The sequence below is a fragment of the Rhinatrema bivittatum genome, chromosome 2 (assembly GCF_901001135.1).
Source record: "Rhinatrema bivittatum chromosome 2, aRhiBiv1.1, whole genome shotgun sequence".
NCBI lineage: Eukaryota > Metazoa > Chordata > Amphibia > Gymnophiona > Rhinatrematidae > Rhinatrema > Rhinatrema bivittatum.
The window spans coordinates 289,764,263-289,788,437 of record NC_042616.1 but is presented as its reverse complement, the minus strand read 5'-3'; the positions used below and the strand labels follow the sequence as shown (position 1 = coordinate 289,788,437).

General features: G+C 43.2%; 1 protein-coding gene across 3 annotated transcripts in view; it reads right to left on the bottom strand.

The window, feature by feature from the left end:
- Positions 1-237: 237 nt before the first annotated feature.
- The window catches only part of ZDHHC3 (zinc finger DHHC-type containing 3), a 122,217-nt gene continuing 98,279 nt past the window's right edge, over positions 238-24,175 (bottom strand). For all 3 annotated transcript variants that reach the window (XM_029589607.1, XM_029589606.1, XM_029589605.1), the window contains one exon: positions 238-3,083. In XM_029589607.1, the coding sequence (XP_029445467.1) occupies positions 2,850-3,083 (234 nt within the window). In that variant the 3' untranslated portion in view covers positions 238-2,849. The remainder of the gene's footprint in view (positions 3,084-24,175) is intronic.

The following is a 24,175-nucleotide window of genomic DNA, read 5'->3' as shown; positions in this document are numbered from 1 at the left end:
TAACATTGTTATTCCCAGGAAAATTAAAACTGAAAATAAAGGTCCTTAAATATTCTTTTAAATCTGCAGTTTTACATCTCATCAACATTGTTAGCAGAAGCAGCCCGATACTGTAGTTTGCTGATAAGAGATATTACTTATGACACTTACTACTTTATCAAAAGCGCAAAGACAAAGTTAATCTACTAAAAGTGACCAAACAACATGAACACAATGACAGATCACAAATAATTTTGAAAACACATTTAAAAATTTAATTCTGAAATGTAGAAATATTACAAGGCAATAGAATTAAAGCCTAGTTTGTTACAAATAGCAAAATACAGAAATATAAGATTTTAGAATCATAAATCTTTTTAAGTTCATAGAACGTTATTCAAGAAAAAAAAAAATATATATATAGGATTTTATTTTGAGGTGAGGAGGGCAGGTTTTCCCATGACAAACAGTTGAAAAAAGAACTGCATAGTTAAAAGTTTTTCTGAAGCTTCAGTTTGTGCTCAGCTGAACCTTTTCTCTGCCTAAGACAATTATCTTTATGCTTCCACTATTTGCCATTTATTAGTTCTTCATTGCGATGCCAAAGCTGGGTATGCGGAGATCTGGCAGCACCATAACAAACAGCTTTTGGTATTCTGCTACACACTTATTCATCAGCCACAGACTTGTGTTTCCGTAGCAGACTGAGATATCTATAGTGTTATGATTTGCTTTTCTAACCTGCTCCTAATCTAAGCAGAAATCCTGCAATGAGCCCTGAAAACCCCTTAGACATATACACGAAGCCCTCCTCCAAAGCGAGACATGCTGTGAGACAGTTTTCAACTATTGCACAATTACAGCAGCTGCATTAAGGCACTGGGAGATGTAATTGACTCACCCAAGGTCATATAGAGAGTTATAGGCAGAGCAAGGGCTCATGCCTTAAGAGTTCAACTGCCGCTGCTCCCCAATCCTGTGCTCCAACCCCAGGACTAACCACCGTTTTTCATTATAAAGAGTAAAAAAAAATATAGTAATTTGCAGACAAACACAGAGTAAAAATATATGATTAGAATGTGTGATTTGCAGCTGGTTTAGGAAGGGCATCCCAACTAGGCATAAGAATCTCTTTTGTTAAAGCCAGAGGTATCATCATCATCATCATCATAAAAAAAGGTTTTCCCCAGAGTAACCCCCTAGATTCTGACTCTTGAAATAAATAACTTTATGTATATATTTGTACATTTGAAGGATGCATTCCTTTCCTCTGCCCCTCTGAGCAGTAGCCAAGTTCATTATTGCCTCGGCTGCCACAGCCAGCCTAGTGAGTGACAGAAGCTAACCATTTGAGACAGTGGAGATTATATGAGTTTTTATTCTGTAAATAGAGATTTTTTTTTCTGCCCTGTAGAAAGAAGTTACATTTTTGGCTTTCCTGGGCCTACTCAACCCAAAGGACCTTTGGAATTAGTGGTTACTGCTCTTCTGGGAATCTTCCACAGGAAAGGTTGACAAAATTAAATAGATTTTATGTTAAGTAGGACGCGCTGACTGGTTGCAGTACCTCCACATTTAGGAATAGGTGCTTCACCTTGAAGCTGGCCAGAAGGGTGTGAAAAGTGTTTCCTGGTAGCATGGAAGGTATCTTGGTGGAATAGCCGAGGCCAGGATGCCTAGGCTCTCCCAGAGCCCTTACGGAATAGACACAGGAGAAACTGGGGAAGGCGTGGACTCTGCCTGTGTTTCCAACTAAAAGGACTTCCACTTTCAAGAAGGAAAAAAGCTCGCTCTGAAGAGACTATCCCTGGCTGAAGCCCGAGACATATCCTCCCTGGTCCATGATGAAAAGAGAGAATTCAGAGGGTTCCTGGGAGCAGGACCTGAACGCAGTTGCTGAGATTTAGCAAAGAGCTAGGTGACAGCAAAGTTGCAGTGCTAAGAGATTTAAGTATGGGACATTAGTTTTGAAATAGCCCATATTTTGTCCAATATTTTAATATCTGGCAAATACGGAAAGGGAAAACAATCTGAAAACAAAATTGTGCTAAATTTAAGAATCAATGAAAAGTCCTACAGTGCTTTTTGCACAAGACTTTGCTTGTACAATGTTTTTCTGTAGATATTATTTTCCCTTTTATAAGCTGCAAGACATTAAATCCTTCAAAAATGTGCTATTTATTTCTCTCTTCTTTTAGGGAGTGTGTGTGTGTGTGTGTGTGTGTGGTGGTGGTGGCGGGAGGGAGGGAGGGCTGGCAGCTTCCTCCTGTGACTTTGTGACTTTTGGGCATCCAGCTCAGTTGGAACTGGCCTCTCTTCTAAGGCAGCATGAACCTTTAATTGCTAATCAACGGAATTGTCCCCTATTTTTATAACTTCCACCACGTCCAGACCCTGCAGTGATGCTCCTTAGCCAGGGCTCCCTCTAAAATACAAGTCTTGAGTCTGCCCAGTAGGTGTCACTGAGCCACTGCACTAGATCTAAGATTTACTATTGTAAAATTGTGCAAACAAGCTGACTTCAGATGTTTGCCATTTTTTCTGGCCTACTTTTGGCCAAAACTGAAATCTAGCTATTAGGTTTATAATGGTGAAAGGGGCTAAACATGATGATCGTTAAAGAGCTTTAATGAACAGTTCATTTACAGGTAATAAATAAAAATCAGAAGGTAGAAAAGAGGAAGTGCAATAATTTGGCTGCTTGGTGCTGCCACCTGAATTAACGAAAAACCCTGTTTTGCACATCTGTCTGATTTATCAGAGATTGCCAGGTTTCTGCCCAGGTCTAATACTGCGTGCAGGAAAGGGATTTATCGTATAGGATGGTCAAGTGGGTCTTGCATTCCTTTCCAAGGCAGAGAGACCTGTGCTTAAACCACTAACACTTCTGTGGCATCCTTGAGTTCAGCCCGTTGGCCCGAGCCCTCCTCAGCAGTTTCACCTAGCACAGTGACGTCAGCACTTGAGATCGCTTTACTGTAGCCTGGGCTAGAAAAGGGATTGAACCAACAGGGCGAGAAACCACCCCCAAAGGCCAGTTTCATGCCTTCCCAGCCATTCGTCTTTTCCCAAGTTGGGTTCTCATTCTTTAGACGTTCGATGCCCTGCAGAGGGACAAAAACACAAACAGGAAAGGGAGAACATATTATATTCAGGCATACACATAAAACAGACCCAGTTTATTAGTGGCCCCGCACGTTAGTAAAAGAATCATAGAGGAGATATTGGGGAATTTTAGGATACGTAGAGTGTCAGTAAACTTTGGGAGTCCAGTGCGAATGATTAGACATAATGCAATGGGACAGTAACCAGTTATTTTAATGGCTTTATCTCAGGGTGTACAAGAACTGTTCATTAACAAAATGTGTAAAGGCCACTCATCATCATCCCTTCCTGTCTGTAGTGACCGTGTGATAATGATTCATTCAGGGGAAACAAAGCCATCTGGTTTGCCTGTGGACTTTTCTCATTTATGATTTTGCTAAAAAAAAAAAAAAATCAGGTATTTTTTTCTGAAATTCATCACACACGATCAATCCCGATGCCGGTCTGTGTGCCAATTTTTTTTTTTTTTTTTTTTTTTAATGGATCAGTGGTTTTTAGTGTGGGCCAGAATAATGATCCAGTGCACACGATTTGAATCTGACTCCTGGACCTGATTTCTGGTAAGGATGCTACTGAGGAAGGAATCGCATCTTTCAGAGGAGGAAGGCCCTAGTTGTCACCTGTGAGTGAGATACAGGGTTCCTTGGGCACTGGGCTCCAAAAAGTGGCATGCTGTGGCCACTTACCACGTGCTGTAACTGTAATGGCTGATTTAGGGGAAGGAGAATTGGGTCTTCTTTGGGACAACACCCACCCCATAAATGGCAGCAAACTGAGGGGGCCATTTATCAAAATGCGCTAAGGCATTTTTGCATGCGTTAAGGGCTTATCACATGCGAAAAGCCCTGTTAATGCATGTGATCACGTCTGGAGGAGTTAGGGGCGGGGAGTGGGCTGGGTTTGCCAGTCTTTGAAGTGCTATCGCACAGACTTAACACTGATTTAACTACACCTTTTTCAGTAATGTTAAGCCCGTGCGATAGCTTGCGTTACAGGGCAGTAAGGTTTTATCGCATTTTGCAATGTCTCCTGAAAGGCCTGTTTTAGTAAATTTGAAGCTCCTGGAGCACCAGCCTGGCCATCGGGGGGGGGGGGGGGGGGGGGGGGGAGGGAGAAAGAAAGAAAGAGAGAGAGAGAGAGAGACTAGCCATAATGTCCTCTCCCTAGATAGGTATTTGTATCCCTATGGATAGCCCACCTAGTAACTCGAGGTGAGGTTTAGGTATTGACATTCAACGTGAGACGTACGAACAGAATAGTGGTCTCTTGTGAACATTTGATGACCTACGGATAGAGGAAACTCACCCAAAGATGAGATTTGGGCAATGTTCTCTCCAGCTAGCTTGATGTTACCCAGGTAGAGAGTCCATCAAGCTAGGTTGAGAGAACCTTGCACAAATATCATCTTGGAGTGAGTTTCCTCACTCCGTAGGTCATCAAATCTTCACAAGAGACCACTGTTCTGTTCGTACGTTGAATGTCGTGGCCCCTAACCCCCTACATTAATACCTAAACTTCACCTTGAGTTACTAGGTGAGCCACTCATAGGGATACAAATAACTATCTAGGGAGAGGACATTAGGGCTAGTCTCTCTCTCTCTCAAAACAATGGGTCCCCAGTGGTTGAATGCAGGAAATACAACAGGTATGGCACTTATCACAAAGTCTGAAAATATTATCGCAATGTACACTAACTTAGCTCTTCACATAGGTAATTAGTGCAAATTGCGATAAACTGTACATTAGCATAAAATACGCCCCTTTTACTATCGCATGCGATACTTGTCACATTTTGATAAATCCAGGCCTGAGATGGGCCAGGTTCCAACTGGGAGGAATGCGATAGACTGAAGGAAGGCAAGCCAGGCCAAAAATAAAACAACTGGGGCAAAAAGAAATATATTCAAATTCAACCATAACAATCATTACAAATATGTTTTTTTTTTGTCAGGGCAAAATATAAACTCTCACATGATTTTAAAGGTTACCCCTAAGTTAATGCATATTGATATTTTCAAATTTCTAAGTTGTTTTGGGGTTTTTTTTGTCATTTTTGAGAAATTGGGGTTAAAGATCAACATTTGCAAATGTGTAGTAAAAAAAACATATGGGTAAATATCCATAACATTCTGGCACTTCAGCAATAGACTTCTGTGCATGCCAGCTGATTAAAACATTCAGCAGGGGTGGGGGAGGGGTCAATATTCAAAGGATTTTTTTTCCCAGCTAACTTTGGGAGTTAGCTGGACAAACCTTGCCATTTGAAAGCCCTCCTCTCCGCCTCACTGCCCAGTTACATTTTGTCCTGGCAAATCATAGCCTGAGCAAAATTTAGCTGGAGAAAAAAAAGAGACAACGCTGGGACCATTCCCAGGACATGGTTAAACTTTGGCTGGCCACCATCAATATTCAGCACTGGCCAGCCAGAGTTACCCAGATGACCCCAATCGGGCAAGCAGCAGGCCTGAAGTTAACCAATTAAGTTTATCCAATGAACTTTAGAATGGATATTCAACCCAAACGTAATGGGTCTGAATATCCAGATAATGTCAGGTTAACTTTATCCACAAACGGCCTTATGGGCACCAATACCGTTTGCTTGGCATCATCATAGGAAATGATGCAGGAGAGATGGTCCATCAATGTAGATGTTGATAGCCTCACAGTATTAGAGTATTGCTGGAGACACATGCAGCGATTCTTACCGCTGGATTTTATGGCAGTACAGTATCGCTATGATGGACAGTCTAAGGGGCCCCATGTACTAAGTATTTTTTCTATAGGCACAGGGAGGGCATTTTTCACAAGCCATTTACCCAGGTAAAAGCACCTTCTGAAAATTGCCCACCCTGTACGTGGATAAAAGTACATGCAGGGCCGGCGCGTCCATTAGGCGAACTTCGGCGGTTGCCTGGGGCGCCGAGCCATAGGGGGTGCCGAAGAGCAGCCACGTGGTGCCGAAACAGGTTGGGGGGGGGGGGGGGGGCGGCGCAACCGGGGGAGGGGCAGTGCAAGGGTCGCCTAGGGCGCCCAATACCCTGAGTACGTGCAATGTTCCACAATTTTATGGAGAACATTCCCAAGGCAAGGATAGGCCGGGGAGCACAATTTTAGCCAGAAGAAGCAGTTGCAAATGTCTCCTTGGGAAATTTTCAAAGGGAAAGCCTGCTCATACCCTCCCTTTTGAGAAACTGGTGTAAAATCCGCAGGTGGAAGTTCCCATTGCATTTTGCATCAAAAATGCACAGTTTTGATGATGGAAGAAACCCTTGGGTGCATATAAAGCACCCTAAATCTCCTGCATCTGGAAAATATCTCTGCTGTCCAGCATGAGAACAGGAAACTCCCATGCGATGAAGTTAAGTTCTTGAAAAGCTGAGCCGGTAGCATGACAGGACAGTGGGTTATTTGTAGGTGGGTGATGTGCTGCTGGTAGTTCCAGATGGCCATTATCCTACAGATACAACGGGGGATCATGAACAGAGGAATTAACGTGACCTTAAACTGGCTACTAGGTAGCCACCTGGCCCCGAATTTAAAAAACAAAAACAGGGGTGCTGTTTATAAATGGAGGAGAGTTAGTTTTGATGCCATTGGTATTTAAGAATGGGGCTGATGGGAGAATGTGTGGTGAAGGTCAGGGATATACAAGTCCAGTTTGATACAACATTTGACTTGGAATCCTGTATCTCTGTAGTGGTTCAGAAAGTATTTCTTAAGCTCAGACAAGTGAAGAAGCTCTGTCCATAGTTTAACAAATCTGACTGTAGGGCAGGGATGCAGGTTTTGTCTAGTGCTTGAAAGTGATGCACAATATAATGGCATGGGTTAGTTTGGGATGGTTTTAAAGATATAGCACAGCAACTCTTATCGAGTAGACTGCACTGTACTGCACTGCTTACCAACAATGGCTTGAGTCAGGTTTAAGATGATGTTGTTTTTTTAGCTTGGAAGAGACAGCTGAGGGGGGTGGGGGCATGATAGACGTTTATAAAATCATGAGTGGTCAAAAAAAGAATGGTTATTTACCCTTTCAAATAATACTAAAACAAGAGATCACGTCATGAAACTAACAACCAGTAGATTCAAAACAAATCATAGGAACTACCTTTTCACTCAGTGCACTATCAAGCTGTGGACATCTCTCTCTCTCTAGCAGATCTTTGGCTCTATTGAGTATGTATGGGAATTCCCAACTGGGCATCACTTCATGAGTTAATTTTAGAATTAATTCTAGCTAGAAAGTCAAACTAAAGACTGAAGCACACTGACTTTTCTGGCTAACATTACTGCTACCAGGAATATTACTTTCCACGTTAGGTACTTGAGAGAAGCCAATTTCAGAGATTCAAAAGGTAGATTCATCGGTTGTGCTAGAACCATGTTTAAATCCTATGACTGGAGGTTTAGTATACCATAAGCCTTTCACGAACTTGGATGCTAACGGATGAGTGGAGATAGTCTTACCTTCAATTTGAGTATGATAAGCTGCTATGATACTGAAATGTACTCTTAGGGGTAGATATTAAAAAATTTACACAGGTGGCCGGGCTTATGCGCGCCGGGCCAATTTTCAAAGGCCCGGCCATGCGTGTAAATCCCTGGGGCAGGGTGTGGCTAGAGGCACTCTGCACAGCAGTGTAGGGATTAGGGGCCACTTTGACATTCAAAGTGAGACGTACGAACAGAACAGTGCTCTCTTATGAAGATTTGATGACCTTCGGAGTGAGGAAACTCACCCAAAGATGAGATTTGTGCAATGTTCTCTCAACCCAGCTTGATGTTACCCAGGTAGAGAGCCCATCAAGCTAGGTTGAGAGAACACTGCATAAATCTCATCTTTGGCTGAGTTTCCTCACTCCGAAGGTCATCAAATCTTCACAAGAGAGCACTGTTCTGTTCGTACGTCTCACTTTGAATGTCAAAGTGGCCCCTAACCCCCTCTACTAATATCTAAACCTCACCTCGAGTTACTAGGTGGGCCTCCCATAGAGATATAAATACCTATCTAGTGTGAGGGCATTATGGCTAGTCTGTCTCTGTCTCTCTCTCAAGTGCTGTGAAAAGTGGAATATAAATCTTCAGGTTCCCTCAAATTGAAAGACATCTCTCTTTCTCTAAATGTAAAGGATACTGAGTGCCTGGAGCCCTCAGCTCCAAAGAACAAAAATAGTATTTAACTCCAAAAGGGGAAAAATCAAAACACAGGAAGGATGGAAAAACATCCTTGTCTCCCAAATTCAGGAGATAGTCCAAAACAGTTAAGTTAAAGTTGAAACCTCTCTTCGTCAGGTCTAGCCTCTGAAGGAGAGACAGCTAATTGCAGTTCTTTCCTACCCCATGTGATACAGTCTTGAACACAAGGACACCCTAATCCACTGAAACAAGGGGGACAAGGCTCTCACTGGGAATTCTTTAAAAATGGATTAAATGAGTAATGTAAGTAAGGGGCAACAGACAGCAAGCTCCTGTCCTCTTGAAAGGCTAACTCAGAATCCACAACCTGTTGGAACAAAAGCTGAACTAAATATCCATGAGGACTGATGGTGTGTGCTAGCAGTTCATCATCCTCACGCACCTTCTGCAGCTCCCACATGGGGGAATAAAACCCAAAACTCTAGTTACTAAACATGCACTGGACCTCCCCAGCAATTTAGTACATTCCTTTTTGGGAGGGAAACCGAAGGTTCCTTACACTCTGTTTACAGATGAGAATGTCTGGGAAGAGCTAGGAAAACTGAAAGTGGACAAGGCCATGGGGGTACATCCCAGGATTCTAAGGGAACTCAGAGATGTGCTGGTGGATCTGCTGAAAGACCTGCCGCAAGATTGGAGAAGAGCAGTTGTGGTCTTGCTTCACAAGAGTGGTAGCAGAGAGGAGGCTGGAAACTACAGGCCGGAGCCTTACTTTGGTTGTGGGAAAATTAAAGGAGACTCTGCTGAAGGAAAGTGAACTATCTACAATCCAGTGGATTACTGGTCCAGAGCCAGCATGAATTCACAGGGGAAGGTCCTGTCACAGAAAATTGAGTGCTTTTTATGATTGGGTGACTAGAGAATTGCATCAAGGAAGAGTGCTCAATGACCAAAATGGTGTGGGGGTCTGTATTGGAAGACATAGGAAGAGGGGCTGAAGGATCTAAACATGTACACCCTGGAAGAAAGGAGGTGCAGGGGAGATATGATACAGACTTTCAGATACCTGAAAGGTTTTAATGATGCACAAACTTTGAACCTTTTCCATTGAAAATAATAGAACTAGGAGGTCCCGAAACAAAAACTCCAGGGTGTGACAACTCAGAATCAATATGTCTGGAATGCCCTTACAGAAGAAGGTGGTAAGGATGAAAGCAATACAAAATACTGTGGATCCCCTAAAGGCTAGAGGTTGGAAATGAAGAAAAGGGTGCACTGGGTATCCTGCACAAAGAGACAGTTACTACCTTTAACAGAAAGCATGAGAATTACTACTCAACCAATTAGCCTTGATGCTTTTGATACAATTGCAACATCGCTCTCCGCTTTGACAGTGGGGGGATACCGGGGACTTGGATTCAGATGATAGCCAATGCTGAGCCCCCTACTTTTATGGTCTGGGGTACTGATATGCAGATATTAGGGGAAAAGCACAGGACTATGTCTATGGCCAAGTCCAAAAACAAAGCATGATCAAGCAGCAGCATTGTCTGAATTATTAAGAAGGCTGCTTACCCTATACAGCCTTCTTAATAAGGCTGTATAGGGTAAGCAGCCTTCTTAATACAAATGTTGCTAGCAGTAATTTTGTTATGGGTTTGACAGTTGCTTTGCTGTTCAAGAAAGCCTTTCCGGACCCTGACTGATGCTCTTCCACCAAATACAGCAAAACTGACTATCACCCATTAAACTGATACAGACTTACCAACCAATGCACGTTCTACTTCTTGTTAAACTATCATCCTCTTCTTCTACTCCCAGTTAGAACCATCCTTGTTTTATTGTAACTGCTTTTTCTGCGCACTGGTTATAATTTGTTATAATTTGTAAAAGTATACTCTCATGTTATAGTTATGTACGTTATAATTTATTGATCACCCCTTGTTTTATGTAAACCGACATGATACGAACTTCCGTGAATGTCGGTATAGAAAAAAACCTCAAATAAATAAATAAATAAATACATTTGGGGTTTTTCTGTCGTAGTTACCATGTTACTATGAAAGAGATCGTTTTTGGTGGCGGGATCTTTTGGCTATCAGGTTAGAGTCAAAATAAATGGCTTTCAGGCAAAAGGAAAAAGCCTGGCTGTTTTCAGGTGCTTACGTTAGCTGTGAGAATAGCAGCTGATGTAGGGTTTGGTTCTTGTTGATTCTGGTGATGGTAAATTCGGCTGTGCTGAAAAATGTTAGGGGCTTTTGGCATTTGGGGGAATTGAGGTCATGATTTTGGTGGGGACTGGTTGAGTATGAATGGGGGAGGAGGTCTGGGGGGGAAGGGATTTTGGGGGATAATTTTTAATTGTATTGTATTTTGAAAGCTTTATATCGTTTGCAATGATGTAAAATAATGCTGTAGGCAGGTTTATGCCTAATAAAATTAAAACGAAACATGCCGCTGCACTGGTCATGTGGGAGCAGAGAAGATGCAGGGCCCAGCCAGCTGTGCTGAAAAGAGGGGCCTATGAAGCCATCACTTCCAGAGACAATGTGAAGGGCTTGTGTTTGGAGGCTACCGCCTCAGGAGGCAGAGGAAGAGGACCGGCAATACGGCGTCTGAAAAAAGGAAAGCTTTACTGCAGACAGGGAAGGAATGGACAGGCAGAGATAGGAAGGTTATCATGAATTCTCCCTGCTCCCTCTTTGCAACTCCTCACAGACTCAGAAAATCTGTTTTCCCTGCTGAACTCCACTTTCCTGCTCAAACTCCCCTTGACTCCATCCTCATCTGTCCAGGCATGTATTTTCCCCACTTGGCAACCTGCTCCCCAGTAGCACACTCGCTGCTCATTTACCCGACTTTTTCACCCCATTTGCTTGATCCATGTGGTTCACTGCCTCCGTCTCCCAGGCTTCTTGAGGTCATTAACTCCAACTTTTGATAGCAACAGTAATGGTGACATATGAAATCAAGGGAGCCCATCGTGTTACCTCCTTCTCCTGCTCTGGAAGAGTTGAAAGGCCTCTAGAGAGCGGAGGCTCTTTCACTGATCTAGCAAACGTGATGCATGGTACTGCACCTTTAAGAAGCACACTGATGAATCTGACAATCACTTCCTCTCTGTCTTTCTCTGCAGGCAGCCTGGAGCATTCTTAGCCTGGCACCTGCAAGTTCAGCGCAGTTCTGTTCACCTCCTGCAATAAAGCAGTTGTTCATTTCTATCTCTGCAGTACAGTGTGGCTCCAGTGCCCGCAGTTCTTCAGGCTGCTAATTTATTAGAAAACAGTGAGGCACCTACCAACTACAGCTAAAAAAAAATCACTGTTATTAAGCTTCAAAAGTGAGTCATAAATCCCTTCACAAAAGCATCCGTGGCCAGAGGTTCGTAGCAGAGTCCCAAGGGATGCAGACCAGGCAGAGCATGTCACAGAAAGCAACGTTTATTGAGCGGAAACCTCAGTATGACCCTGGCTGACAGAAAATAGTATGGGGCAGCATTCGCTCATGAATGCTTGCACAAAGAAGCAGGCGGAGGCTATGCCACACTATGTATGCACCAGTGGAGCAAAAACAACATAACTTTCAATTTCACCGGTATCCGACTATAATCCACTTTACCAGTCGAAGGATGGTCAAAGAGACAGGGAACTTGTGGTCAGATAAATGAAATGTTTATTTTAGGCAAGTCATAAATCATTTTTGTCAGCAGAACCATGGCTTTCCTGCGTGCAAAGCTTATGTGGCTATTGACTCTTATTTACCCTCATGCATCCCTCTGTTACATGGAATGAATGTGTGGAACTCCAGCATCTCGGCAAGAATGTTCCAGAGCAGTAATACTAGGTAACCCAGTTTCTGCAGGGAGGCTTGGGATCATTCCTTTTTTTTTTTTGCTAGAGATTTTTTATTGAAGCACAAGATTTCAACATTCCCCCCCCCTCCGCCCCTGAATAAAGTAAAATCAATAAACTTTTAACAAAATAAATCTGAATGTGTAACGTGTCAGGTTAGTTTTCCCGTTATAATACTAACATGCAGGATGTTTCACATTTAACACAGTATAATACTTTAACTCTTGAGTTCAGTCGGAGTGCATGTAACATGCGGATATTTGCATTTATATAAATTCAAAATAGGAAGCAGGATTCCCAGAAAATGTTGGCTCCCTGGCTGCAAAACAGCTTCATGTTTGACCATCCCACCTTTTACAGGATGACCCAAGAGCAGAATTCCATGGCATAGCAATGTACCTCAAAGCCATCATCAGTTTTGCTGATACAAAACATTTATAGCCTTGAGAATAGTGAGTGTTATACTCTCAAAGCACAGCAGATGTGTCTTTGGGTCAAGGATATTTAATGTTGAAAACAAAAGTCCAGACATAGGCTATAGGTTACCATTAAATCACTTCACATGCCCATTTGATATGGTGAAAATAAAAATGTTTCCCCTCCCCTCTCACTAAACAACCATTTCCATTAGTTTACTTTCCGAAGGTAGGGAAGGCTTAGGTGATCACCATGTGTATGTCCCTTTCCCACCCAAACACAACATTTTTGCTTGGCCTGCTTTGGACTTGAAAGAGGATACAGTATAAGGATTCTGACTAGGGAGGGGAGTTTGTGATCCATGCTTAGTTGCAAGTCCTTAGGTTCTTCTCTTTGAGGATAAAATCTGCAATTCAAGAGACCCGTTTGCCAAAGCAAAGGAAGAGCGTTCGAATATTGGGGTTTCTGTGGATTTTTAGTTTTAGAAGCTTCTGGGGAAGAGAAGACAGAGAAAGTATCTCTGCAGAAAAAGTTTAGTGTGGTAGTTGCTGATGTTGATAGGGATGGTTTAATAGAAGCAGAAGATTTTAGATCATTTGAGACCATTTATTTAGAGGAAATTAAATCTATAATGGGTCCAGTGAAAAAAAATCAAAATGTTGTGTTGATCCTTGCCCCTCCTATCTTATTGATGGTTTTTTTTACTGGGCCAAATTTTAGGCAAGTCATAAATCAATGTGGTCAATGCTTCTTTGGAAGAGGGGTTAGTTCCAAATTCAATGAAAAAATGTGCGGTGATCCCCTATCTTGAAAAAGGCAGAGTTGGACCTGAAATTGTGCTCTAATTATAGACTGGTTGCAAATCTCTCTTTTGTGCGCCAAAGTATTGAAAAGGGTAGTGACCACTCAGTTCTCAGATTTTAAAGAGAGGACAGGGAAATTGGACCTGGCTCAAAACGATTTCCGTAAAGGTCGCAGCACAGAGAAAGGTTGATTTGGTTTTGTCTCACTTAGATATGGGGGCTTCTGTGTTACTAATTTTTTTGAACCTCTCCAGTACATTTGATTTGATGGACCATGAAATTTTAATTTCTCGCTGCCAGACATTGGGAATAGGGTGCTTGGTTTTAGAGTGGATTTGTAGTTTTTTAGCGGATAGGAGTCAAGTGGTGTTTTTCCAGGGTCACTATTCTTCCCCATGTCCAGTAAAATGGGGAGCTGCTCCTCAGGGTTCTTCTTTATCCCTCCTTTTTTTCAATATTTATGTATCACTGTTGGGCATAATTATTCACTCTTTTGGGTTCATCTCATTCATCTATGCTGACAATGTGCAAATTGTTGCCCCGTTAGGAATACACCCACAATGGACATTTTCTATTCTCAATGACTAAAAACAGTGGGCAAATGGTTGGGTGATAATGTTTTTAGTATTGAATGCAAGTAAGACAGAGAAACTGCAGATGGGTGCTGGACAGGATAAGTTTCAAGTTGAGTTTGAACGGCAGTTAATTACTACCAGAACCGATGTAAAAGCGCTTGGGGTTATGCTGAACTCAGATTGGTCCATGAAAAGCCAAATCAATGCAGTACTCATTCTGCATATAGTAGACTGAGATGGGTATGGCAATTAAAACATTTCTTAAATCTAAAGGCGCTGAAGTCTGTAGTTTATGCACTAGAAATAGCGGTCCTTGATTATTGCAATCTTGTATATCAGAGGCTACCAGGCAACTTAATTCGGAACCTGCAAGAAGTCCAAAATATAGCTGCTAGGCTGGTTTTAGGAAGGTCTAATTGAGAATCAGTGGCACCACTACTTGAGAAACTACATTGTTGCCAGTCAAATTGAGATGCAAATTTAATGTCCTGGTCCTAGCATTTAAGATCTTGCGAGGACAAGGCATTCTCATTTGTGGAACAAGATCCTTTGGAAACACCACTGAGAGTTACTTGCTCTCAGTATGGTTCACAGCTGCAACTTCCCACGGTTAAGAGTTTTCGTCATGTAAGACTTCAAAAATCGGTCTTTTCCATGACGGTTCCCAAATTATGGAATAATCTTCCATTAGATATCAGGAAAGAAATGGACCTGATGAGATTTTGGCGTATAAAAAAACATGTTTGATGATGTCAGAGCTTCTGAATTAAATCTGGGAATGCTCTTTAAGCTTAAAGGGATCTAGATATGAGGTCTGAATTGGTAGGGTATTTTTATGGTTGTTATAGCAGGATGGTTAAATGATGTGCTATTTTATTGTTTTAATGGATATATTTTGTTTTATTGTTTGTATGATTTTATGTGATAGCTAAACATGTACATTGCTTTGGAAATTTTTACCATAAAATTGTAAAGTGATTAATACATTTTAATCAATAAATAAATACATGCATATACTTGGCCTGTTGATTTGCAAGAGAGTCCTGAATCGTAAGCATTGTGTTACGCACCCCGTCTGTGCAAGGGCCTGCTCACCTCCATGATTCCACGGCAGGTCCCAGGTCGGCCTCCCTAGCAGCAACTGCAAGCACTTCCAGGCCGCGGCGTCCCGCGGCAGTAGTTGCCAGGCCTTCCACTGTGCACCAAGCCTCACGCCGGAGCTCGGCGTCCTTGGCTGTGTTGGCCACACCCCTATGCGAGCACAGACCACCCGGCCTCTTGTAAGGCCAAGGGCGGGTCCTAGCTCTGCAGCGCGCCCTGATTGATTTCCTGTTATAAGGAAGTCCCTGCTTGTACTTCCTTGCCTTGGCAATTGGGTCGGCTTATGCTAGATTGTCACTGCGTTTGTATCTTGCTCCAGTCTTGTTCCAAGTCTCGTTCCAGGATCCTTCTATTCTAGTTCTGTTCCTGCCTTCTACTCCAGCGTCATTCTGTTCCTGTTCGTCTGTCCGTCTCCCCAGGTAGTACCTCCGGACTGTCTTACTGGCACTGACCTCGGCTTGATCCTTGACCTGCTTATCTACTGCCTGCCTTCTGACTCCAGTCTGCTCCTCGACTTGCCTGCCTGCTGCCTGCCTTCTGACTCCAGTCTGTTCCTCGACCTGCCTGCCTGCTTGCCTGCCTTCTGACTCCAGTCTGCCTCTCGACCTGCCTGCCTGCTGCCTGCCTCCTGACCTCGGCCTACCTGTGACCTCGTCTGATCTCCAGAACCTGACCTGCTTTGCTGACTACTCCTCAGACTGACCCCGGACTCTGACCTCTGCCTGCTTGACCACGTCTCTAGATTCTGGCTCTGCTCCTAGCCTTGTCATCACCTATGCTCTTCTGGTCCTCCTTGCTCCATCTGACCTCCAGTCTCGAACCTGACTGTGCTCCCCTTCTGCCTGTGGGCATGCCGAGCTTCCATCCTTCCAGGAGACCCTGCGAGGCCCATCTAAGTCCAAGAGGCCCAGGTCCCTACTCCTCCCGGGGGGATCTCAGGCTTCCAGTAGTGAAGCTCATCCTAGCTTCTATCTCCTCCAATGAGATAGAACCCCCTGGGGGCAGTTGCTTCCTGGTCCCTACCAGGGAGCCATTCTCCACTGCTCCAGGACAAGGGTCCACCCCTGAGCACAGCACTCTGCATGGAACTATCTGCTGTGATTGCTTCCAATAAATTCTCTGGTATTGATGTTCTGATTTGGATCTCTTTATGAATATGGGCATTGCATGTGTGATTTGCCAGTCTTGAAGAATCTGCTCCTCCTTAAAAAATGATTCCTTAAATATTAAGCAGTCACTTCACTCATTTTTTTGTAGTATCTTTGGATAAATTTAATTTGGGGCTGGTTTATTATTGATTTGTAGTCCAGTTCGTTTTTATTCTATCCATTCCTGGGTTTTGTAAACCTGATTATGTTCAATGTTAGTCTCTACAATCCTTATTGGTCTGTCTTCTCATAGTAACCTTTCCCCGTAAAAAAAAAAAAAGTTATTTTGTGTTACAGCTTTGGCCCAATTCTCAGTAATTACTGTATGTTTCTCCTTTTATCTAAAAAAGAATCTATAGAATTGGAGAAAGTTCTTTTTCACTTAACGCACAATTAAACTCTGGAATTTGTTGCCAGAGGATGTGGTTAGTGCAGTTAGTATAGCTGTGTTTAAAAAAGGATTGGATAAGTTCTTGGAGGAAAGGTCCATTACCTGCTATTAATTAAGTTGACATAGATAATAACCACCGCTATTACTAGCAACGGTAACATGGAAAAGACGTAGTTTTTGGTACTTGCCAGGTTCTTATGGCCTGGATTGGCCACTGTTGGAGACAGGATGTTGGGCTTGATGGACCCTTGGTGTGACCCAGTATAGCATGTTCTTATGTTCTTTTGTCATCCTTTTATTATTAATGTTCCTAAATACACTTTTGAGATTGCTTTCACTATCCTTTCCAACATTTCTTTCCTTAATGACTAGCCTAGCTACTCTTTTAAACTCACTATATTATGCTGTGCAGTTTAATACTTCTTTCTGTATCCTGTCCTCTTTCAGATATTGATTTTAAGACAGCTTCATATAAAGAAACTGACCTGAGATCATCATGGCTGAGTATCTGTCTCCGCCCTAAGTATGTCTTATCTGTCTCCTCCTAACAAATTTTTGAATTGCTATCCAGTTTTATTCAAATTTGTAGCAGAGATAGTAGCGTGCTCACCCTTTTTACATTTCCTCAATGCTTCTGACCAGCAGAACCCCTTTCTATGCTTTCCAATATACGGTACGCTGAAAAGAATTATAGAAAAAGACTGACATCCATCTGTCCATTCATCTCTCCATAAGTACAATAATTCTTTTAAAAAGGGATAGAATTTCACTAAATTTGGCATGCAGGAAGAAAAACTGAATGTCGCAGGCAAGCTTAAAAAACAGAAACAATGAAGGCCGAATTTTAAAAAGGTTACACGCTCCGGGCCTACTTTAAAAAGGCCCGGTGGCACGTGTAAAGCCCCGGGACGCGTGTAAGTCCCAGAGCTTGCAAAAAAGGACAGGGAGGGGCGGGGCATGGGCGGTCCAGGGGCGGGGTCAGGCTCCCGGCACAGCGGCCATATTTGCTGCTGTGCTGGGGATTGTGTGCTGGCAGTCGGCCGGCAGGCGCAAAATGTAAAACAAACATTTTGGGGGTAGTTAGAGAAGGGCTAGGGTGGAGAAAGGTCAGGGGAAGGGTGGGAAGGTCAGGTTAGGGGGAAGGGAATGGGGGAAGGCTGCGCGGTTTGGTGCACGCAAGGTGCACAATTGTGCACTCCCTTGCATGCGCCGACCCCTGATTTTATAACTTGCGCGTGCCTGCCCGCAAGCAACCTTTTAAAATCTACCCCTGAGTGTATAGTTTCAGAGAACCAAGTCTCAAAAAAAAAAATCCCCATTGCTTTCTAAGAGAAACAGAAGCTGTAGAGCAGGGGTCGGGAACCCATGGCTCGCGAGCCAAATATGGCTCTTTTGAGGGCTGCATCTGGCTCGCAGACAAGTGTCGCCACACTTTCCCGCTGATCCAGCTGCTCCCCGGTCCTCCTCCGCCCGGGCTTAAAATGCTTCAGCCTGGGCGGAACGCGGCAGGACAGCTGGAGTCAGCGGCACCGGTGTGCTCTCTTCTTCCCGCCCCCCCCCCCCCCCCCGCGGCCCAGAAGAGGAAGTGGAGAGTATCGGGTGCCTGCGCGGCAAGAAGAGGCCACGCTAGTGTGCTCGGCATCGGCCCGAAGAAAAGAAGACTGCAGCGCGGCTCGGAGGAAAACGAAGAGGTTCAGCCGCGGCCGATGGGACTCCGCCTCCGCGAGGGCTGAAAATGGGGTGGGGGAGAGAGAGAGTGAATGAGCGAGCAATGCTTGCTCGCTCATTCACTCTCTCTCTCCCCCACCCCGGGAACTCACGGCAGCAGCAGCAGCCTCCTCCCAACGCTAACCTCTTCATTTTCAGCCCTCGCGGAGGCGGAGTCCCATCGGCCGCACTAGCGTGGCCTCTTCTTGCCGCGCAGGCACCCGATACTCTCCACTTCCTCTTCCGGGCCGCGGGGGGGCTGTGTGTGTGTGTGTGTGTGTGAGAGTGAGAGATTGCATGTATGTGAATGATTGAGAGCCTGTACATGTGAAAGAGAGTATGTCTGTGATCGAGAGCCTGCCTGTGAGAGAGAGAGAGCATGAATGTAAGTTTACCATTGGGAACCTGTATGTGTAAGTTTGTGATTGAAAACCTGTTTGTGTGAAAGAGTATGTGTGTATGATTGAGATCCTTTGTGTGTGAGAGAAATCATGTGTATGTATGATTAAGAGCCTGTGTGTATAAGTAAGAGAGATCATGTGTGTCTGTGTGTGATTGAGAGCTGATTTAGGTGAGGGAGCATGTGAGTATGTGATTGAGAGCCTGTGTGTAAATGAGAGAAAGAGAGGACATGTTTGTAAGCATGTGAATGAGAGTCTGTGTGTGAGAGAAAAAGACAGCATGTATTTATGTGATTGAAAGCCTGTGTGTGTGTGTAAGCGTGAAAAGATAGACAGCATGTGTGTAAATGTGTAATTAAGAGCCTATATAAGTGAGAGAGAAAAAGCATGTGTATATGTGAGTGACTGAGAGCATGTGTGTATAGGTGTGTCATTGAGAGCCAGTGTGAGAGAGAGCGCTGGTATGTGACTGAGAGAGGAGAAAGTTCCAAGCAAACCACCCCACCTCCTGCTAATTCAGAACAATCTCAGGACACCTGGATATCAAACGTTCCCAGGTATGCAGAGCAAAAAAATTTTGTATCCTTATTATTTTTCACTACTGGGTCTTTGTGTCTGCTATTTTGAAATATTTTGTTGGTATCTGGAAATGTTTTATACGAGTTTTTAATTATTGGATATTCCACTCATCAGCTGTTTCGAAATAGGTTCTTTTTATTAGTACAGTTTTACTGCTGATGATTTTATATTTCTTGATTTGTTTTATAAGGATGGGTGATGTTTCTTTTTCCTATGTTACTCTGCATACAGAGACTCTGGCTTGTTGCAGTTTCCAATTCAGTTTTTTCTGCATGCTTCTTGTTATGCGTTTTGGTCTCTTTATTCTATGTTAGGTGAGGGACAGCACGTGATTCAGGTGAGGTTTTCTGCTGGCGTGTAGTTTGTGTAGGACTCTATAGCAGCCTGACTTGGTCCGTTTTCCTAATAGGAGATGTATTGGTGTCTTAAGGCCTGGTGTAATATTTTCAGAGACTTATTGTACTTTAAAAGTGTGATCTTACATAAAATGCACACATTTACTTGTATTTAGTTTTAAACATATTGTATGGCTCTCATGGAATTACATTTTAAAATATGTGGCGTTTATGGCTCTCTCAGCCAAAAAGGTTCCTGACCCCTGCTGTAGAGGATTGATCACTGTTCCATTCTTAAAATCCTCACTAGCCAACATTCTTTCAGCAACTTAGCTCATAGGAACACAAGCAGAGACAGAGACAGGGAAAAATAACTACAGCAGATGGTGAAGGCTAACACCAAAAACTCATTTCAAAGTCACCTCCCCCACACTTCCAAAGCCACACCTTCTTACACTCCCCACTACATACACATATATATACTGTAATTCTACATCCTCAAATATATGCACGCTACACATGTCCACACACACATCCATGGCCATAACCCCCTCATACACAAACGCCCAAAACTCCCCAAAATTCTCCAGTCACTTGCTACCCACACACTTCTATATATCTCCATTCACCCTCCCTCTGTACCTCCCTAAACATATCCCCATTTCCTCTCACCATGCCCACAGATATGTCCCTACACACACATACAACCAGACACACTTTCACATATACAACCAGACACACTCTCACATACACACCCTCATTCACCTGCCACTCAGAAACACAACTGGCCAAGGGCCCCAATATCTGTCTAATTCTCAATCCAGTCCTTGGGATACAACCTGCCAGTCTGGTTTTCAGGCTATCCACAATGAATATGCATGAGCTAATTTGCATGCACTGCCTCTATTGTATGCAAATCTAGCTCATGCTTATTTATTGTGGATAGCCTGAACACTCAAATAGCCGGGTGTGTCCCAAGGACTGCATTGAGAACCAATGATCCAGATGGCAGCTCCTAAAATAGAAACATACATATTAATACTCCGAATGAAGTCTCACTAGAACAGGGCTGCCAACTCCAGTCCTCGAGAGCCACAAATAAGATTTCAGGATATCCAAAATGAACATGCATTAGATAGATATGCATGCACTGCCTCCATTGTATGAAAATTCATCTCATGCATATTCAATACTAGATATCCTGAAATCCTGGCTTGCTTGTGGCTCTCGAGGACTGGAGTTGGCTATCCCAGCATTAGAAATGTGTGCAGAAGCAATATCGCCTCCTTTTTCCTGATGGCTATTCTTCCTATACCAGTGGTATTTGCTCCCACCCGAAACAGGAGAACATGGCTACTCTGGACCATGGTTAAAAATATTTATAGGACAAATGAATTATCACCCATTCCTACAGCCCGCACTTTGGTGCAGGTTAACGTACTGAATAATAAATTCAAGGAAGAGTAATCCACAGAGTCAAAAGGGAAAATATCAAATATCAAGCAATGATACTGTCTTTAAGGTATCTTTTCATAGGGATGTGCAGGGGTAAAAAATGTGTTTTGTTTGTTGGTTCATTTTAGGGATGTTTTTTCCCCCCACAAATTTTGAATTGTTTAATGTTTGATTCATTTCTTTCATTTAAAAAAAAAAAATCAAACAAAAAAATATAAAAACTAAAAAAGGACATGGGGCCTCCCAACCCACACCATCCATCCTTCCCACCCAGAAAAATGCCGGGGCCAGGATGCCCCTCACCCCCTCTTAACTGGTCTGATGGTGGATCCAGTGGCGAGACATAGGCCCAGGCTGAAGCCTCGGTCTTGCATAGGTCGAATTTGCGGTAGTTTGCCGCAACCTAGCCCTAAGCTCTACATGCCCAGCGTCAGGTCCAGGCCTCAGAACTCCTCTCAATGCATTTTCTTTCTTCTTTTTTGTTCTTAAACTGATGCTGTCCACTCGGTTTGCGCTGGAGTTCATTAAATCCAGCACATCCTCCCTAAGGGAGGGTGCCATTTTGATGTATGGCAGCCTAATTGAACTGCTGTACATAAAAATGGTGCCATCCACTGGGGAGGATGCACCAGATTTAATTAAGAACATAAGAAATTGCCATGCTGGGTCAGACCAAGGGTCCATCAAGCCCAGCATCCTGTTTCCAACAGAGGCCTAAACCAGGCCACAAGAACCTGGCAATTACCCAAACACCAAGAAGATCCCATTCTACTGATGCAATTAATAGCAGTGGCTATTCCCTAAGTAAACTTGATCAATAGCAGTTAATGGACTTCTCCTCCAAGAACTTATCCAAACCTTTTTTGAACCCAGCTACAGTAACTGCACTAACCACATCCTCTGGCAACAAATTCCAGAGCTTAATTGTGCGTTGAGTGAAAAAGAATTTTCTCCGATTAGCCTTAATTGTGCTACTTGCTAACTTCATGGAATGCCCCCTAGTCCTTCTATTATCCGAAAGTGTAAATAACCGATTCACATCTACTCTTTCAAGACCTCTCATGATCTTAAAGTCCTCTATCATACCCCCCCTCAGTTGTCTCTTCTCCAAGCTGAACAACCCTAACCTCTTCAGCCTTTCCTCATAGGGGAGCTGTTCCATCCCCGATATCATTTTGGTTGCCCTTCTCTGTACCTTCTCCATCGCAACTATATCTTTTTTGAGATGTGGCGACCAGAATTGTACACAGTATTCAAGGTGCGGTCTCACCATGGAGCGATATAGAGGTATTATGACATTTTCTGTTTTATTAATCATTCCCTTCCTAATAATGCCTAACATTCTGTTTGCTTTGTTGACTGCTGCAGCACACTGAGCCGACGATTTCAAAATATTATCCACTATGATGCCTAGATCTTTTTCCTGGGTGGTAGCTCCTAATATGGAACCTAACATCATGTTAACTACAGCAAGGGTTATTTTTCCCTATATGCAACACTTTGCACTTGTCCACACTAAATTTCATCTGCCATTTGGATGCCCAATCTTCCAGTCTTGCAAGGTCCTCCTAGTAATGTATCACAATCCACTTGTGATTTAACTACTCTGAATAATTTTGTATCATCCGGAAATTTGATATCCTCACTCGTCATTTTCCTTTCCAGATCATTTATATATATATATATATATATATATATATCTCAAAAGCTCTCTCAAAAGCTCTCTCAAAAGCTATTGAACTCGCTTCTTACTTCCAACAGAAGATCTTAAATACCCTCGCCCTCCTTCCTACAAATACAACTCCCATCAAGTCAGGTGAGAATTCCAATTCTCTAAATAGACCCAAATTTGACTGTTTTGAATCAATCTCCACCAAAGAGATTGAATCCCTTCTAAAAAAACTGAAACCTGCTAGCCACCCGGCTGACAATATTCCATCGAGACTCCTGCTTCTAATCCCAAACTTGATCTCAGGACCTCTGACCAGCATAATAAACAGCCTCCTATCCCAAGGAAGCTACCCAGACATCCTAAAAACCGCTTCACTCAAGCCCCTCCTCAAGAAACACAATTTGGACCCAAATGTACCAGCAAATTTCAGACCCATCTCTAACCTCCCTTTCGTCGCTAAACTAACGGAGAAACTGGTAAACACACAGCTTTCTGACTACCTGGAAGACCACAGGATCTTACACCCTTCGCAATATGGTTTCCGTAAATCACGCAACACTGAAACCCTCCTCATCTCACTAACAGACCATATTATTATGGGGTTAGATAAAGGACACTCCTACCTACTAGTCTTGTTAGATATTTCGGCGGCTTTCGACACTGTCAATCACACCATCCTGTTGGATCGCCTAGCAGATATCGGCATCTCTGGATCTGCGTACAACTGGTTCAAGTCCTTCCTCAGCAATAGGACTTACAAAGTCAAAATCAATAATAAAGAGTCACCCCTAACAAAATCTAATCTTGGCGTACCACAAGGATCTTCTTTATCCCCAACCCTCTTCAACATATACCTCCTCCCCCTCTGCCAAATGTTAACAGATCTCAAGCTAATTCATTATCTGTACGCAGACGACGTACAGATTCTAATCCCCATAACAGAATCAATCTCAAAAGCGCTCACCCATTGGAATAACTGCCTACTTTCCATCACCAATCTACTCAACAGTTTAAACTTGGTCCTTAACGCTTCTAAGACAGAGCTTCTCCTCATCTCCTCAAATGACAACAATATCCACCAACCAACACCACTCAACTCTCACATCACATGTAAGCAGGTTAGAGATCTTGGGGTGATTCTAGACAACTGACTAAACCTAAGGAAAATGGTCAATACAACAACGAAAGACTGCTTTTACAGATTACAGGTCCTAAAACGACTTAAACCTCTCTTATTCTTCCACGACTTCAGGACAGTCCTCCAAGCGCTACTGTTCGCCAAAATAGACTACTGCAGCGCCCTTCTACTAGGACTTCCCAAATCCTCTACTAAACCTCTGCAGATGATTCAAAATGCGGCAGCAAGATTGTTAACCAGTACCAGCCGCTACGATCACATATCTCCAATTCTCAGGAACCTACACTGGTTACCAGTAAATTACAGAATTCTATACAAATCAATCACCTTAATCCATAAAACCATCCATCATCAACTTCAACTTGACCTGGAAATACCTTTC